The following is an 18478-nucleotide window of genomic DNA, read 5'->3' as shown; positions in this document are numbered from 1 at the left end:
ATCTCCTAGGAGCTTTAAAAAATACTAATGCCTGGGTCCCATTCCTCCAAGGTTGGGTTACATTTAGTCTGGGTTATGGCCTGGGCACTGGGATTTTTCAGAGATCCCCAGGTGATTCTAATGAGCAGTTGGGCTGAGAACCACTGTATTCTTGTTCGTATTCCTGGTTGCAGACACAGTTTAATTTTTTAAATTCGTTATTTGTATTTCAAAGTTAAATCCAAGCCACTTTGACTTCATAGGAAATCCACTGAGAAACGTTTTCCGAGGCTGAACACCTGTTTCCCCTTAGGGCCCCCAGACAGAGCATGTTCAGGTTAATTACTTTCATTTTACAATCACTGCTGTCCCACCACTATGAGTTATATACCTAAGACCACCTAAACTGTGTGTGTGGTGTTCTGAACATTCTTAGTTATACCCTAATTTCAATAACTGCAAAAGGTTTTCTGGGGTAAACTGTCCCTCGAATTCTTTGGCTACTTCTGCGGATGAAGTCCAAAGAGCTCTTAAATGATTCTCCTTTGGGGGCATTATTGACACAGCTTAATTCGTCCCACATCAGTAAACGTGGATTGATCATTTGTTACGTATGAGTCACTGTGGAGTGTGGAGAAAGGCTTTGGTTTGACTGAGAAAGGAAGCGGGAAGGAAAGGCACGTGAAGCTGCCTGCAGGGTGGAGAAAAGGAGCTGGGCGCTCCACTCATGCCGAGAATCATTCCACAGCCCTCACCAGCCTTTCGCTTCCCTGTGGGGTCCGCCTGCAGCCTCTTTCTGCCTGTTGAGCTGCTGGCTGCTGGGACGCTAGGCTTGCAGCTGAAGGGAAAGAGATGAGGTGAGAGATTGTAACAGTGGCGCCAGATTCCTGGTGTCCTGGACCTCCCTGCTCTGATCATAGGGAAACATTAGCCGGATGGGGTATGCCACCCAAACAGGGACATGAAACGTCCTGCTGCAAAGGGAGGGAAATAGAATCATCAAAAACATCTACCCTGGCCTGCGGAGAGCCCAGTGCATGTGGTTGGCTGTGAGGGTCCTGGCAAAATCACTGTTATTGTCTGCTCTTTTATTCTCTTCTTAGTGTCCTATTTACAATATTTTAAACTGCACTTAGATGACTCATCTCATTTACATGCAAATTTGAGGTATTACTAAATTCATGTCACCCTTATTTTATCCGTTTTAATACATGCCCATCTTGGGGCCAGTGGGCACTTGGTGAAAGAGCAGCTGTCACCCGGTGAATGCCAGGTCCCACGGACAGCCAGCACGCTGTCCCGGGAGCCAAGAAGCTCAGAGGGAGGCCGACTCCGGAGGCATATTGCCCAGAAGTCAGCCTGTGGGGCTGTTAGCAGTGAGTGGCTGTTGCCCAGGAGTCTGTGAAGAGTGACAGACCAGCGTGAGGGCAAGAGCCCTGAATTAGGACGCAGGAGTTGACTGTGCTATTTGCGACACTTTCACAGACTTACTGTGGGCTCCTTACTTTTCCAGCCTGCAGAAAGGGGAGGGGAGGCCTTTTCTTTGCACCCACCCACCCCCATGCTCAGAGCAGTGCTATTGGAAACAAGAACTTACTTCAGTTATACCCTTGAGTTTGTTAGATGGGCTGGAGAAGCATTGCCTTACAAAGCTTACAAAGTGAAGGACAGATTATTTGTTTTATTCTAGCTCATGAGCAGGTTTCCTTTCTCCCCTGAATAATATGTGTATATTTAGTGCATGGGGTACACAAGCCGATACCTCCTCGTCCTTCAGGAGTCCCCTTAAGTATCGCTTTTTTTGGAAAGCCCTTTCCAGCCCTCCTGGCGGAGGTCAGGAGCTACTAAGTTTTGTCCACAGCAACCTGTACTTCCCCTAGAAAGCACTTCTCAGGCCTTGCTGCTGTTGTTGTAATTGTCCATCTTCCCACACCAAGAGGGCAGGGACCATATCTGTCATGCTGGCCATTCTACCTCTGGGACACAGAAAAACGTTTTGAAGGGTAGAAGATTGGAGGGAAAGCTACACCAGTTTATGGCATGGTGCCCCGCTAAAAGGCTCCGTCACATTTCCATCACGTGTCAAAGTCTCCACAACCACAGTTCCACAGCAAAATGTTCCCCAGGCCAAGTGAGATCTATTGTAATTTACATTCCCATAGAGCAGCCACTTTGAAGAGCTTGTAAAGGACTTTGAATTGTATTTATATGTAAACCGCCATCACTTTTTTAATGTTAGCTGGAAAATGAATGTCAGTGAACGTGTCACTGAGTGGGTGCTCAGCTAGGCCCTAGTCTGACGCTTCGCGCATCGCATTGTGTGCAGGGCAGTGTGTCCCAGGGCAGAGAGCACCTGTGCTGCAGGGTCCCGGATTCAAATCCTGGCTGCCATTTACTAGCTGTGTGACCCTGTGTGAAATACTAATTCTGTAGGAGCCACAGTTCATCTGTAATCAGTGGTATTAATGCTTAGGTGCTTGGAAAATAGTAGATGCTCACTGAATATTTCTCCCTAGTCCTCTTCCTCCATCCTTGCTGGAATGGGGACATACTTTTATTTTGCCTATTGGTCATTAGGCTGAAAAATTAACAAATTGCTTTCAAGTATTTTGCCAAAATAAACCATGCTGAAGAATCCGTTTGATTTATCCCGTAGCACATGAGAGCCTAATCCTGATAAGTACAGTGTCTCTCGGTAGGGAGCATGAGGCAATTTTAGTGGGAGAATTTTTCCTTGTCTGGGACTATACTGTATATTGGAGTATTGTTTACATGTTCCCTGGGACAACAAATGCCAAATACCACTGTGACAAGGAAAACAACAACCAAAGACCAGCCCCTCGGGTAAACAGTGAAGACATGTAGAACTGCTGAAGCCCAAGAAATCAGAGGGTGGAAATAGCATTGTTTTGAGTCAGGAGATCTGCCCACAGTTCCCCCTGTCGCCAGACAACTGTGACATCAGAAGGAACCTTAGATATCACAAAACTTCAGAATCTTCTGTGGGACCCTCCTGGGTCTGCTACCCTGAGCAGGGCACTGGATGCTGAAGGCTGAAGTATGAAATCTTCTGAACCATGTGGGTTTTCACAAAGTTTTGGAAACTGGCGCATATGCAGTGACTATCAGCATGTTTCTCAGTGTCACCTACCCAGTGTAGTGTGTCACTCATCTCCAGTAGGAAGGCTGCCATCAGTTAATCTGAAGTATAGCCTAGGCATTTCCTGAGCACTGCCCAACAGCCACATGGCCCAGCGACCACCAGCTCATGATGCTGAACCACCATCACGGGCTGCTTTGGTCTCCTGTGCAAAATTATTGGAAAGCCCAGGCAAGGTGTATCTGGAAGGAGGCACCCGGTGATATCAGATGGAAAGAAGAGAAAGGAGAGTAGCACAAACAATCACCTTGGTTGTGAACTTCAGAAGATTAAAGGAGTTTGGAGCTGCCCTAATGTCAAGACATTAGAGACTGCCACCACCATAGCTAAATGCCCTGGGAACAAGGTGAGCTTATCTCCATGATTTCTGGGTATTAGTATTATTTGGTGCCTTTTTGTTTCCTCAATACACACTCATGGAACAACTACTATATTAATTTAGCCAACAAATATTTATTGAGTACTTATTATGTGCCAGGCATTCGCTAGCTGCTAGGGGTTTGGTAGTGAACAGAAACAACAAAAACTCCTGTCTCATGAGCTTATATTCTAATGGGATGAGAATGTGCCAGAGAGAGTGTGTAGGACTGAAAACAAGAAGATGACTAAAATCCTCCTTGCTGTCAAGGAACTTACGGTCTAGGAAAAATGCAATACATTTATTGCTTGTGGTATTTTAAATAGTGTCCACTTTTTGCAGAGAAACTTTCTTCATTAAAAAAAATGATTTTAAGTGGTTCATTATATTCTTTTTTATAAATTAATTAATTTATGTATTTTTGGCTGTGTTAGGTCTTTGTTGCTGCACGTGGGCTTTTCTCTGGCTGTAGCGAGCAGGGGCTACTCTTTGTTGTGGTGCACGAGCTTCTCACTGTGGTGGCTTCTCTAGTTGTGGAGCACGGACTCTAGGCGCACAGGCTTCACAGTTGTGGCACGTGGGCTCAGTAGTTGTGGCGCATGGGCTTAGTTGCTCCGCAGCATGTGGGATCTTCCCAGACCAAGGCTCAAACCCATGTCCCCTGCATCGGCAGGTAGATTCTTAACCACTGCGCCACCAGGGAAGTCCCTAAGTGGTTCATTATATTCTCAAGTGTGGTTTTAATATACTCAGATGTCAAATATTTCCCCCCGACATAAGAAGCATGTTCTATTTTATAACAAGAGTCAAAGAGGAAATAAGAATCACTTAACATAAATGGTTTCTGCAGCAAATTCCATTAGAAATTGTATTTTTTGAACAATAGGTATTATTGAGGAGATATATAATAGGTATTATTATAATTAATAATAGGTATTAATTAATAATAGGTAATTAATATTAGATATAATTAATAATAGGTATTATTATTATTCAGGCCTAGGCTTGCACTTTCTGGAATTTTCTGGGGAAAGTGTCAATAAGGAGGTGAAGAAACAGGGTGATGGTCTGGATAAATTGGTTAAACTGAATCTCAGAAACTCTGAAGGATCTCTCCTCACCCTTCTATAGTAGCAGCAACAATAGGATGAAACTATAGTATGATTTACCTTAATTTGCATAGCAGTTTGCCTCACATTTTCAAAAAGTGCTAATAGATGTTAACTCAAAATAGATTAAAATACCAGACAAATTGCTATTACCTTAAAAAGAGTTACAATAATTTTGAAAATGTAAATTACGGCTATACAGTCTTTGGAGAGAACTATATTTCTTATATTAAAAATAAAACCTGTGGTACAAGCTTTTTTTCCCCTTTAATCACAGTAATTTCTTCAAATGACACTGCGGCATACTTCTTTAGGAAGATACGCTGCATTTTTCAAATCTTATGTGTAATATAAGAATTGCCATTGATAGTTTTCAGCAGCTGAAAAAGAAATTATGGAAAACCAGGGATCGTGGGGAAACTTTTTAAAATTCATCTTTATGTTCCTTTTTTTTATATTACATACATTTTATGAGTTGGAACAGAGAATGGTTCTTTTCATTCTAGCAAGTGGAGTTGTGCATGACAAAATGCCTGCAGAAATGTGTATGTAGGCGTAACGATTTAAAATGATTTGGACCCTCCTGGTGTCTTACACCCAACTTTTTCTCTGAGGCACCAAAGCACTTATGGAGTCTATACAAAGAGGTGAGCATAATTTATACTTCTGAGGAGTAAATGAAAATAACTTCAGTATAAAATTTGTCACACCATATTGCCAGGAGACACTATAAGTAAAAGATAGAACCTTCCCTAGTGGGAGTACATGTATTTCCCCTGAATAGCTTCTACCCAACAAAGCTCTAAAATGGAAAATTTGCATTTTCCCTACTGCTTTGTTTTGCTAACACAGTTAGCAAAAAGATTGCTTAGAAGACACATTATATCCACAGAGGATTACCTGTAACGTTTTTCATACAGCTATACAAAGCCAACTTACTGTCTGTCCTTGCCCATAAGCTATGAAAGCCAGAGATCTAACACACTCTATATTCTTAGCTATAGGTGGATCTTACTTTATGCAACAGAAATAGGTAAATTGAATTTTGGTAAGTCAAAGGAATATAAAACACATTAAGAGAGCTGACAAAATAACCCTACCATGAAAGTCTTTGCTAAAGTAAACAATTATCTCCTAATTTATGTACGTCATAAATCCATATCTCATGTATCAAGTTTGCTTAAGGTGAATTTTATATCTCCTCTTGAAAAACAGTTATCACTTAGTGATATTTTCTCTTTTTAAAAATTGGACCCTCGGGGCTTCCCTGGTGGCGCAGTGGTTGAGAGTCCACCTGCCGATGCAGGGGACATGGGTTCGTGCCCCGGTCCGGGAGGATCCCACATGCCGCGGAGCAGCTGGGCCCGTGAGCCATGGCCGCTGAGCCTGCATGTCCGGAACCTGTGCTCCACAACGGGAGAGGCTACAACAGTGAGAGGCCCGCATACCGCAGAAAAACAAACAAACAAACAAAAAATTGGACCTCCAAAACAAAATGCCTGTCAACCCTCAGTATAAAACTTTGTACAGGCCTATGTGTAGATTAGAAAAGATGTACTGCAGAAGACAGGCCCCATCTTTATGGTGGGTTTAAATGTTTTCCCTTCTCCCTCCGTTTTTCGTTTATTTTTCAGTTAGTTGTTCCTTGAATGCTAAGTGATTTGGGCCGTGTTTACTTCCTTTCCAATTCGATGCAGATTTTCTGAAAGTCCTCTGACCAGATGACTTCAGCTGTCCCTTAGAAGGACCTGCATCCTTCTGGGTTTGTTCATGGCTACAGGGTGGAATGTAACCTAACCACAGCCTGGGGAATGTCAGGTAAAGAAAAGGGAGGATTTCCTGAAAGTGGATATTTAAAACCTGGACTGTATTACTAAGAAAAGTTCTGAATTCTCCAGAGAGCATTAAGATAGAATAGATTCTTCTTGTATCCGAAGTATTTTTAAAAAATTTTTATTGGAGTATAGTTGCTTTACAATGTCGTGTTAGTTTCTACTGTACAGCAAAGTGAATCAGCTATACGTATACATATATCCCCTCTTTTTGGGATTTCCTTCCCAGTTAGATCACCACAGAGCACTGAGTAGAGTTCCCTGAGCTATACAGTAGGTTCTCATTAGTCATCTATTTTATACATGGTATCAATAGTGTATAGTTACTTCTTGTCCTGCGATGATTTTATTTTGAGCATTACAACTTATGTTATCAAGGTTTATTTCTGAAATATCTCAGAAGTTGAACAATATTGAGCATCCCTATAGAGAACTGGTCACCCTACCATAGCATTAATTAATTCAATGAATGACCGTTTACTGAACGCCAGCTGTACTAATAAGAGCTACCATTTGGGGACCTTTTTATGTCAGTCGCAGTGTTAGGCATATTATTTTATCCTTGTAACAGTCCTGTGACATCAGTACTATTATCCAGTTTTTACAGTTGAGGAAACCAAATGGTAAATCAGGATTCCAACCTGTGCCTGGTTGACTCTCAAGTCAACTACAGTTGTCATGTTTCTTCTCTACTTTGTATACAGCTCTATAGCCTTAAAGATAAAAGGCAGTCTCTGGTCCCCAGACTTTGGTTCAGGTAGGAGAGAGTGGCAAGTAAAGAGATGATTGCAACACAATGTGAGAGTGCTTAAATAAGAGACAAGCCTTGCAGTTACCCGTCATGGGTCCACGGAGAAGGTGTACCGAGACCAACCTCGTGGGGAGTTATGCTTGCTTAGGGAAGGTTTCCTGAAGGAGGGAATTCCTGAGCTGAATACAAGTTCCTCTGGGAATTGTTGGTCTTCAGTATGTTGTGATTAGTATGTTAGTGTCTGGCTTTGCCTTGCTCTTGGGTTTCTATTTTTTATTTGTAGTTTGTTATTGTTTTCTCATTCATTCACTGAGAAGTAGGCCTGGCTCATGAATACAAAAATGATCATGGCTCTTGTAAGATCTTACATGGGAACAAGAGTAGACATTAAACAAAGCAATTATAAACTAACTTTGAAGGTACCATGAACGAAAAGTAGGCAATGTTGGAAGAGTGAATAACCTGGAAGCCTTACCTGATGTGGGGAGGGGAGCAGGGTGAGGGCTGTGATCAAAGTTCCCTGGGAAAATGACACTGAACTAAGAACTAAGAATAAGGTGGAGTAGGCATGAGAAGGGGACATTCAGGTGGAAGTGGATTTAACAGTATTCCAGATAAAGAGAACAGCATGTGCAAAGATCCTGAGGCCAGAAGGAACTCGGACAGCTTGATAACTTTAAATTAGGTCAGGTGACTGGTTAGTATCAAAAATATACTAGAGAGATAGGCATGGCTAGATGATGCATGACTTTCTAAGTGTACTGTTCTAAGCAACCTCAACTCAAGCAAGACTTAGGATAGAAATTCAAATTTAAAAAACCAAAAATTATATTGCTTAGAACTCCTTTTGAGATCATCAGTTGATATTCTCAACTCTAATTTGTATATCTGTTTTTCTTTTTTATTCAAAATTATTTTGTGTTTTTGTGAATGAAATGTTATACATTGTATCTACATCACAAAAAGAATTAACTGCATGGCTTGGTTGAATTTGGAATGAAAACTGATTTTAATACAAGAAAGTCTTGTATAGCAATGCTGACAAAGACTAAGTATCATCAGTGCAATGTGGAAATATCAACTCTAAATTTAACAAAAAGATTATATATAACATGGTTTACCAAATCACCCAGAAAACACCATGTTATTTCAGAAAAGCGCAGATGACTTAATGTCATGGTCATCACACTCCCAAGCGTGCTTTCAAAGCAAACAGCAAGGGTTTGATGTTGTTTTAGGTTTTTCCTTGTGGTCCTGATCTTTTTCAATAGTGGACAGACATGGAGAGGGAGCACAAAAAGGTGTGTCACCAGCACCTTCTTTCAGACCAGCTTACCCAGTATAAATGAAATATTGATGTATTTGAAAATGCCCGAGTGTTCAATAAAGATTTTAAATAAAGCTACCTAAAAGTTGCGGTTCTTGGGTTAATCATTTATTTACCTAAAGGATGAAGGAAGCCGTCTACTTTTGTGATATGAACTGCAATCAGCTTAAAAATAATTGACAAATTAATCCCTTCACAGCACAGCAATTGTAAAGGTGTTAGTTTTAATTAGGCCTGTCTGATTGCCTTGTCTAATCAAGAATCAAAGTGGTATCTTTGATGGTTAAGGTCTATTGGGGCCATCCCTGACCTGCCAGCCATGTGTGTTTTAATTATTGATTCTTCACAATTCAGCCCTTTCCACAAAGGGACTTGAAGTTTGCAATACCTTAACGTTTAAAAGGAAGAAAAATAAACATTTTCCCCAACACTTCTATCCAGAATCCTGTGTATCCTCTCCACCAATCTACAGTTCTATCCTCAAAAAGCTGTCAGCTGGACGATGAAGTCCAGTGCACACTAGGATGCTAACTGCTGCCTCACCTCCCAAGCGCCCCATTTTCAATGGACATTGTTAAGATCTTGACAAGTCACGGTCATCTATGCGTCTAGAAAACACTAATTTCTTGATATCATGTCTTTTCAGAAAATCCCTTAGGGTGAATGTAGTACTTAGGAAATCAGGGAGGTCACACAAAAAGCGACACTGTCTTCTCACGAAGCATTGGTCACACTGCTGAAAAGGAAGGAGACGAGGGTTCCCGGTGCCATGGAAAGCGCACCCCAGTGAGCGTGGGCGGCTGTTGGTTTCGGTGGTCCCTGTGGGTGACCGTGGCTCTTCTTTGTGTTTGCAGGTCAGTGAAGTGACAGTGGAGCAGCTGGTGCAGCAGTACCCCCATATCACCTTCAGCACCGTCCTGCAGGACTGTAAGAGGACCCTGGAGAGAGCCTACCAGATGGGCTGGACCCCCAACATGTCTGCTGCCTCCTCCTGACAGCCCTGCCCACGCTTGGGTCCATGTGGATCAGCCAGCAGGGCGGAGAGGAATTGTAGAGTTGGGGTGGGTGATCTCTTGCAAAGGTTTTGACTGTCCCATGTCTCCATGTGTACCCAAGTGTGTATATCTGTGTCTCGTTTGCATAGTGCGTAGCATAAGCTCAATTGCTATTTTGTTCCCAGGTGAGCTGGTTTTTTCCTTAAATAACGATTTTGACAGGCACAGACCTTTAGTTTTTAAGTTCAAAGGCTTATTTCTCTAAAAAAAAAATTTTTTTTTTTTTTTTGCTGTAGAATCAAAAAAAAAAAAAAAACGGATCCATTATTTTGAGCTTCTAATGACTGCCACTGGAGATGCCCCCAAACGAAGGCAACTGCCTTCTTTTTTGATGGGAAAGAATTGTGCAATTCTACTGATGATGACTGGAAAGGAGCCACGTTGCGCTAATTAGAAGCCTGGAAACTAGTACTTTTCAAGATTTCAAGCACGTACACACATATAGGTTCTCATACTCTCTCATACACACACACACCCCCACAGCACTTTCTTTCTAGATCATTTTCTGACACAGGGGCCTTTCTCCAGGTCACTGAGGGAGCATGGCATCCACTGTCACTCTGCCTAACTCACTGTCCCCACAGGTGGCCCAACCTGCTTGTCTGGTGGGCCACTTAGGGACTATAGGGGACAAAACCTTTTGTGAAGTTTTCATATGGAGGCAACAATCTGAACTCCCCTGACCAGCTCACAAAAGTTAATTATTCATTATTGTACAAAATTCTGTTGAGTACTAAGTATTTTGAGTTTCATGTTAACATTGTATTAGCTTTTATAATACAATGGATAGTAACTGGTCTGGATATGTTTTAATGATATTTGGAGCTACTCTTAGCATTATCCACATTAAAGCCACCAGTGTAATTACTAGTGTGCAGTTATTTAAAAAAAAAAAACTCTACAGATCATTTAATTATTTTTGTTAATTTTGGTAATTATGAAAGTATATTTCTGAGATTTGGGGCTAGTCACGTTAATAGAAGGTTAATGAGTGAGATATGAGTAGACAATCTTTCTATTAAGTTTTTTTTTTTGCTTTGGGCTTTAGAACAGATTTTTTGGATATATGCATGTTATCATATTTTGAATAATTGTTATGCTATGGCAAAGATCTGTTGCTGGTTAATGTATGAGTTAAGAAGAAAAATTAGAAAATCTTTTCATTAAGCTTCTGTTTACACTTGTCAGAAATAAGCATTTCTTTGTTTAATTAAAGATTGCCAGTTTTCAGTTTAGACGGTATCTATTAGTAAATGAATATATGTTTTGATTTCACACATCTTTATGAGTAATTCATATTGGGGACTCAGGCTCAAATAACCTTTCCTATGTCTAGATTTATAATCAAGACAGCAGGGAGGCTTTTTAAGCTAAAGAGTGATTGTCTTTCACAGTAGAGTTAGATATACAAAACCCTGACTTGTGAGTTTGCTATTTATTCTCTCCCAATGTGGACATAACTGTTTTTTGGTCTTTAACAGATATGCTAAGATTTGAGATTCACTTTATATAAGTCCCAGTGTTGCTAAAATGATACTAGCTGTAAGAAATGAAAAATAGCTTTACATTCAAATGCCGTTCACTTATTTATGATAACTCTTTTTGTGTAAACAACTTTCCTTTGATTATGTCGACCTGTTTCTGATGTGGCATGTTTTTGCTTTTAATCCCAATCAGTCTGGAAAATCTAGTCACTAAGCACCGAGAGTATTTTTTCCATCACTAAATGGCTTACTAATTTAATTTCAAGGGAATAAAATTTATGTAAGAAAAAAAAGCTGTTTACTATTAACAAACTGTAATTCTTCTTAAACGTTGAACTGTCTCCCCTTCATGTTCATTTCCCCACTACTGAAAACGAACTTAATTCACAATATTTTAACTGATTTTTAATCCAAAACTAATTTATAAGACAATATGTAAAGTAATAGTAGCTTGAGTGAATAAGCGAAAGTTTAATTTTTATATATGTCACACTATATTTTAAATAGTTAAAAAAGACAAAAGGAAGGAGAACCATCAATGATATAGGCAGTGCCGTTTCAGTCCAAAGCTGTGATAATCCTTGGAATGTCACAGTTTGGTTGTCAGATGGTTTCAGAAGTGTGTAATCAATTTTTTTTTAATGTTGCGTTGTTTGAATCTCAAGTACAGCACTATAACATGCTTTAGCTTGGGGGTGGGGGTGGGTTGGGGACTTGCACTTATTCTTTAAGATGTTGACTAATCCAGAAAGCCTGATGCATCATAACCTGGAAAACTGCTTTGGTGTGTTTGTAGGAATCTGTAGAAACATCACATCCAGCCTCAAAGCATTAATCACAAAAACAACCAGAAAAAGCATCACCTTGAATGATGCTGTGATGGTTGTTGAATGTGCTCTCATTAGATGCTTTGAAATAAGGCTTAAAATGATTTTTCTGGGCAATATAGAGTTTCTTTTTTTGCTTAGAATGTCATAAATATATGTGAACATGTTTAATGCAGGGCTTTTTATCCTCTCCAAAATGTCAACAGTATTTTCAGAATAAAGACTATGAAATATATTGCTGTGGTGGAAAATTCTGGTCCTTTGTCTTTAACGTCTCTTTGAGTGGATAAAGGAAATTCATCCAGTTTCGAGTTTCTATATTTCTGTGAATCTTTTGACCTTGCAATGGGTTGCAATAAAAGAGAAAGAAAACACAGTGTCTTTTGTTTTATTTTAGAGACAATAAATGGCCTCCCTTATGCTGGTTGGGTGTGATGCATGCAGCGGTCCGTGTCCTTGGGTGTTTCACTGCAGACTTTATGTAGGTTCAGTGAACCCAGAATAATAAACAGGACTGAATTTAGGAGATTTGCATTTGGCCAGTGAGTACTGAGATAAGATTAAAACCTCAAGGGTTTAAACAGGTGGTCTGTTTAAAGTACCATTCCCTAAACCCTCATTCATTTACTTAGCCATTTAGTCATTTTCTCAAAAGTAAATAAATAAACTTATTGAGTAAAAAACATGTGCCAGGCACTGGGCATTTAAAGATAAATAAAACTCATTCCCATCCTGCAATTGCTCATAGCACAGCAAGGAGACAGTCTTAAAAACTAGCCATAGTAGCGGAGCACAGTCAATGTAATTATTAGAGGGAGCACAAATAGGAAAGGCAATACCCTTTTACAAAGAGTGAACGAAAATAAAGCAAAGCTAAAGAGGTAGATGGTAAGAAAAATTACTATTTTCAGCCTTGGCTATTCATGGATTGTTTTTTAAAAAGGTTCTTCTGAAAATAAGTGGCCACTGGCTACCATTCACATGAGTTATTCTGAATCTACAGTATTTGCATTGTTTGTATCGCTTGTAATTTTCTTTTTAAAAGGATTCATTTCAGGAGTGCTCATTGCCCAACAAAGCAGACAAAAATCATCTGAAGCCTCAAAAGAAAAACAAATATCCTGCCAGCAAATATGAACTCACAGTCTAAATCACAGAGAATAGCAGGGGTAAGCCAACATTAGTTCAAGTCAACAGAGAAAACAAACAATAGGCCCACATCCTCAAAGGCTTCAATATTAAATGTTAAGATAGATAATTCGGAAAAAATATTTGATATATTCAAATATATTAAAAATTATTTATAACGTATAAGAAAAAAACTACCAAAAAATGAACAGAAATATTTTTAAAAGAGCAAAATAGAATTTTTAGAAATGAAAAATATAATTGACCATTAAAATGGAAAGGCATTAGTAGAAAAGATTCAGCTATAGGGATAATTCATAAACAGAAAGGTAGATGTGAGTAAACTAAAAGGAAAATTGAAAAAAAAAAAAAGCTTTTCTTCTTTTGCGTGGATAATTTCCATATGGATGACTGAGAGGTTAAGACACACGGGACACAGTATGAGACTTTCCAACATATCTAATCTTGCAGAAGAAAAAAATAGAATAAGGGAATGGCAGTGTTTAAAGCTATAATGGAGCTTCCATTTACTTAAGAAGGAAAAAAAAGATTTTGGAGGAGAATATCAAAGGCTCAGTTTTGGATGAGTTAATTTTGAGATGCTCATTAGACTTCCAAATGAGTATATTGAGTATGCAGTTGGATATAGGAGTTCAGTTCTGAGGAGAGGTATACAGATGGCATTTCAAACCATAAGCCGGTCTGAAATCGTCATCTCTGGTCATCATCCATTACTTTAGACAGAAAATCAAGTCTAAGGACTGTGTCTTTGGTCACTCCAAAATTTGGAAGGCAGGGAGAGGAAGCAAACTCTTCAAAGGAAAGTGACACAGAATAACCTGAGAGGAAGGAGGACAACCAGGAGTGTGTTCTATCCTAGAATCAAGTGAAAACAAGCAAAATTAAGTAAGCTATTATTTAGGGACACAGTGTATTAATAAAAATGGAAAAAGGAAAAGGTAACAACTGCACAGTTTCAGGGTGGTGGTTACCCTTGGGTGGGCAGGCGTGGGACCACATGGAGGGCTTCAACTGAATCTGCAGGTTCTACTTCATTAGTTGAAGTGTGGATTCACCTGTGTTTGCTTTATTAATATGCTTCATAATGTGTTCATATGTAACAAATTATTTTGTATCGAATGTTTTGTTAACATTTTAAGAAAATTTTATACCTTGTTTAAACTGATTGATTATCCAAAATTGCTAAACCTAGATGCAAGATTCCCTACCTGTTTGGTAGTGGAGGTTAGCTCTGTGTGACGCAGAGTTTACACAATCCCATGTCTAAGCAGGTGGCAGAAGTGGGAGAACATTCTAGTCTCACCTTTCTTTTCTCCTGTGCTGGGAGCGTAGCGTTGCGTAACTCCTTGGTTTCTATCCGACCATCATTGGAATTTTAAGTGGAACAGCGGTCCATGTGGCAGGGAGACAGCTGTGGGAATTCTTCTGGCACACCTGTCATGTCATTACCACTACAGGAATCAAAGGACCACTACACTGTTTTGTAAAACAGTGGGGGGCCCTTTCGTTATCACTTCATTTTTTTTTTAATATTTGAAAGTAGCTTTTTTTTTTTTTAAATTGGGGTATAGTTGCTTTACAATGTTGTGTTAGCTTCTGCTGTACAAGGAAGTGAATCAACTATGCATGTACATATAACCCCTCCCTCTTGAACCTCCCCCCCATCCCCCCCATCTAGGTCACCACAGAGCACTGAGCTGAACTCCCTGCTCTATACAGCAGGTTCCCACTAGCTATCTGTTTCATACATGGTAGTGTATATATGTCAATCCCAATCTCCCAATTCATCCCCCCTTTCCCCCTCCCCCACAGTGTCAACATGTCCCTTCTCTACGTCTGTGTCTCTGTTCCTGCCCTCCAAATGGGTTCATCTATACCATTTTCCTCGATTCTGCGTATATGCGTTAATAAACGATATTTGTTTTTCTCTTTCTGACTTATTTCACTGTTTGACAGTCTCTAGGTCCATCCTTGTCTCTACAAATAACCCAATTTTGTTCCTTTTTATAGCTGAGTAATATTCCATTGTATATATGTACCACATCTTCTTTATCCATTCATCTGTCGATGGACATTTAGGTTGCTTCCATGTCCTGGCTATTGTAAATAGTGCTGCAATAAACATTGGGGTGCATGTGTCTTTTTGAATTATGGTTTTCTCAGGGTATATGCCCAGTAGTGGGATTGCTGGGTCAGATGGCCAAGAGGCACATGAAAAAATACTCAGCAACACTAATTATTAGAGAAATACAGATCAAAACTACAATGAGGTATCACCTCACACTGGTCAGAATGGCCATCATCAAAAAATCTACAAACAATAAATGCTGGAGAGGGTGTGGAGAAAAGGGAACCCTCTTGCACTGTTGGTGGGAATGTAAATTGATACAGCCACTATGGAAAACAGTATGGAGGTTCCTTAAAAAACTAAAAATAGAACTATCACTTCATTTTTAATTATACAAATCTGGTATCAAAACCTTTTAGTAATACAGAAGCTTGTCTGATAATGTGATAATCTATAGTTGAAATGGAACAGTCAGTTGGGGTCAAGTCTATATATTTCATTATATGAATAAACCACAATTTATTTACCCATACTACCATTGGTGGATATTAGGTTGTTTCCTGTTTTGGCATTGTGCTTATTAAAATTAATCCCAGTTTCTTGAGAGAGATAGTAGATACAAATATATCAATATTGCTTCCTCAGTCCCTGAAATGCAACCTTCTGTCTCCAAGAAATAAACTTCAGAAAACTAAAATCATCTCCTAAAGAGCATCTCCTTTCCTATGATTTTGCTTGGCTAATACGACTATGTATGGATGTCATCAGCCCAAGAAAAAAGAAACATTCAAAGGGCAAGTGTTTATTTCGGCTCTTTTATTCACCACAAAACGGATGGATGTTTCTTGTACTTTTTCCACAGCTTGGCATCATGTCGAGTGGCATGAGGATTCATGACTAGAGCAGGCCGATGGGCACTCACTGAGTTCCTTTCTCTAGCCTGAAATCTTCAATGGTGTGACTATGTGTGTGTGTGTGCGTGTGTATGTGTGTACGCTCATGTGCTCACATACACCATACAATCATAAATGACGTCTACTGAATGCAATCTATTTAGTCTTCTTTTTCCTTGGAGGTTTTAGTGATTAACATAATCAAAAATGAAAAATCAGTGACTAAAGGAGGGCTTTTTAAAAGAATTGTTATTAAAATAATAGATGCTGCCTTGATGGGCCTGGTGGCTTCTGACATGGGTGATTTTTATAAATAATACCAAAATTAATGGAGAAAGCTCAGCAAGCTTGATTTTGTTAGCAAATAATTCTACTGTAATTTAAGCAGCATCTTGCATCTGACTCACTTTCTGGCTTAAGTGAAAAAAAAAAGACATCTTTGATAATTGGATTTCAATGAAGCTTTTATTAGTGTTTCTTCGATTCCAAATCAAAAGATGGATTACTATTCAGGGTTCATGGATGAATATAGAGAGGCAAATACTGGGAAACACACTCATAGATAACTTAAATAATTGGGTTTAATGTAAAAATTAAGTTACTGGTATCCCTTGTTATTAGATAATTCCGATGACCGAATTTGCTCACATGTATACTAATGGATGTTTAGTCTACTTCCTTACTCTCTTCCTGTGGCTGCTGTTGAATGTTACTGTCCCCATTTCTTCCTAGCTATACTTCATTCTTTTTTTTTTTTTTTTTTTTTTTTGGTACGCGGGCCTCTCACTGTTGTGGCCTCTCCCGTTGCGGAGCACAGGCTCCGGACGCGCAGGCTCAGCGGCCATGGCTCACGGGCCCAGTCGCTCCGCGGCATGTAGAATCTTCCCGGACCGGGGCACGAACCCGTGTCCCCTGCATCGGCAGGCGGACTCTCAACCACTGCGCCACCAGGGAAGCCCTACTTCATTCTTATAATTAACCAAAGAGTCTAAGAAAATTATTGATCAGGCTCTTCATGCCTCCAAGGATTAATGATAGATTTGAAAGTAATCCCCAAACATGGAACTGGGGAGAGGCAGGGAGAATTAAGTGAATTACGTAAAATACTCCATGTTTTAAAATATTTTGTTGTGAATATAACAGAGAAAAACACATACATGCACATACAGTTGTAACAAAATCGCCAAACAAGCACCACTTAAGACATAGAGCAACACTGGCACCCTAGAAGCGCCCCCCCAAATACCCCTCCCCAAGCCCAGGCATCTCCCTCCTTCCAGATATAATCACTCTCCTGGCCTCTATAGAAATAATTTTCTTGCTTTTATTTTTCTTGTACTACCTATATGCCTCCTGAAAAATATAGTTTGGTTTTGCTTGGTTTTGAACTTTGCGTGAAAGAATCATACTGTGTGTATTGTTTTGTAGCTTTCTTTTTTTACTTGATGAAATGTGTTTGTAGGATCCATCCATTTTATTGTGTGGAAATGCCATTCTACTATTGAAAAGCATTTTGTTTGTTTCCAGTCTGGGACAGTTAAAAATTCTGCTGCCGAAAGCATTCTCGTACAAGTGTCATAGTGCACACAAGCACACAGGATACATACTTAGGAGAGGAAGTGCTACTATTTTCATATCTTCAACTTTATTAGGTGATGCCACACCATTTTCCAAAGCTGTTGAACCAATTCACATCTCTACCAGCAGAGTATGGAAGTTCTTATTGAGCACCTATTTGCTTCCGATTGCCCTGTAGTGGTATCTTATCATGATTTAGTCTGCATTCTCCAGAATATTAAAAAACTAGGTACCATTTCATATGTTTAGTGGCTACTTAGGAAATAATGGTTGTAAAGACCTTTAAACCAATGTTTGCCTTCCCGTTTCAGATAAAAGAAAGAACATAGACAGGAAAGGCCTGAGAGGATTGCCACAATTTCACTGTGGATCATAGCTCGTGGGTAAAAAGGTATGTAAAGAGGGCAAGGAAAGTGAGAGACCCTTTAAGACGTTTATTGATTAAAAAGACAGAGCTTTCTTTCCCTTCATCTTCCTATGACTTTAGCCCTTTATCTTCCTATGACGTTATTACATCTTTTTGTATGGAAGGAGGCCATTATCTTGGATTTAAATGAGAAATTACAGGGATCTGTAGCTGTATGGTTATTAAGGTCATGTAATTGTATGGTTATTGTGATGATGTAATTAAATTAAATACCGTGTAAACCAGTGAGATAAGAATGGGAAAAAGAGAGTTCTCTCTCCTCTGCTATAAAAACAAAGTTGAATGCTTTGGAAATTCAGATGAAAAGATAGGCACAAGAGAAATCTTTCAGGTTAGTTATAGGGCACACAAGATGTAGAATCTGGAAAAATTATTAAAACCTGGAGGAATTTTGCATTTAGATTGCTTCAAAAATGAATTTAATTTCTTACTGCTTTTAAAAGAAATTGAAACTAGAAATCATAGATATGTTATGGAGATG

The 18478-nt window shown here is 39.5% G+C and overlaps 1 protein-coding gene across 3 annotated transcripts in view; it reads left to right on the top strand.

The window, feature by feature from the left end:
• FBXL17 (F-box and leucine rich repeat protein 17) overlaps positions 1–17954 on the top strand; it is a 479571-nt gene extending 461617 nt beyond the window's left edge. For 2 of the 3 annotated variants that reach the window (XM_079916976.1, XM_079916974.1), the window contains one exon: positions 9371–12243. In XM_079916976.1, coding sequence (XP_079773102.1) covers positions 9371–9511 — 141 coding nt within the window. In that variant the 3' untranslated portion in view covers positions 9512–12243. Of the gene's footprint in view, positions 1–9370; positions 12244–17881 lie in introns of those variants that run through there. The other variant, XM_079916975.1, reaches the window with a different exon arrangement.
• The last annotated feature ends 524 nt before the right edge of the window (positions 17955–18478 follow it).

The sequence above is a fragment of the Stenella coeruleoalba genome (assembly GCF_951394435.1).
Source record: "Stenella coeruleoalba genome assembly, chromosome: 3".
NCBI lineage: Eukaryota > Metazoa > Chordata > Mammalia > Artiodactyla > Delphinidae > Stenella > Stenella coeruleoalba.
Note: the sequence above shows the minus strand (reverse complement) of the source record. Positions and strands in the feature narration are given on the sequence as shown.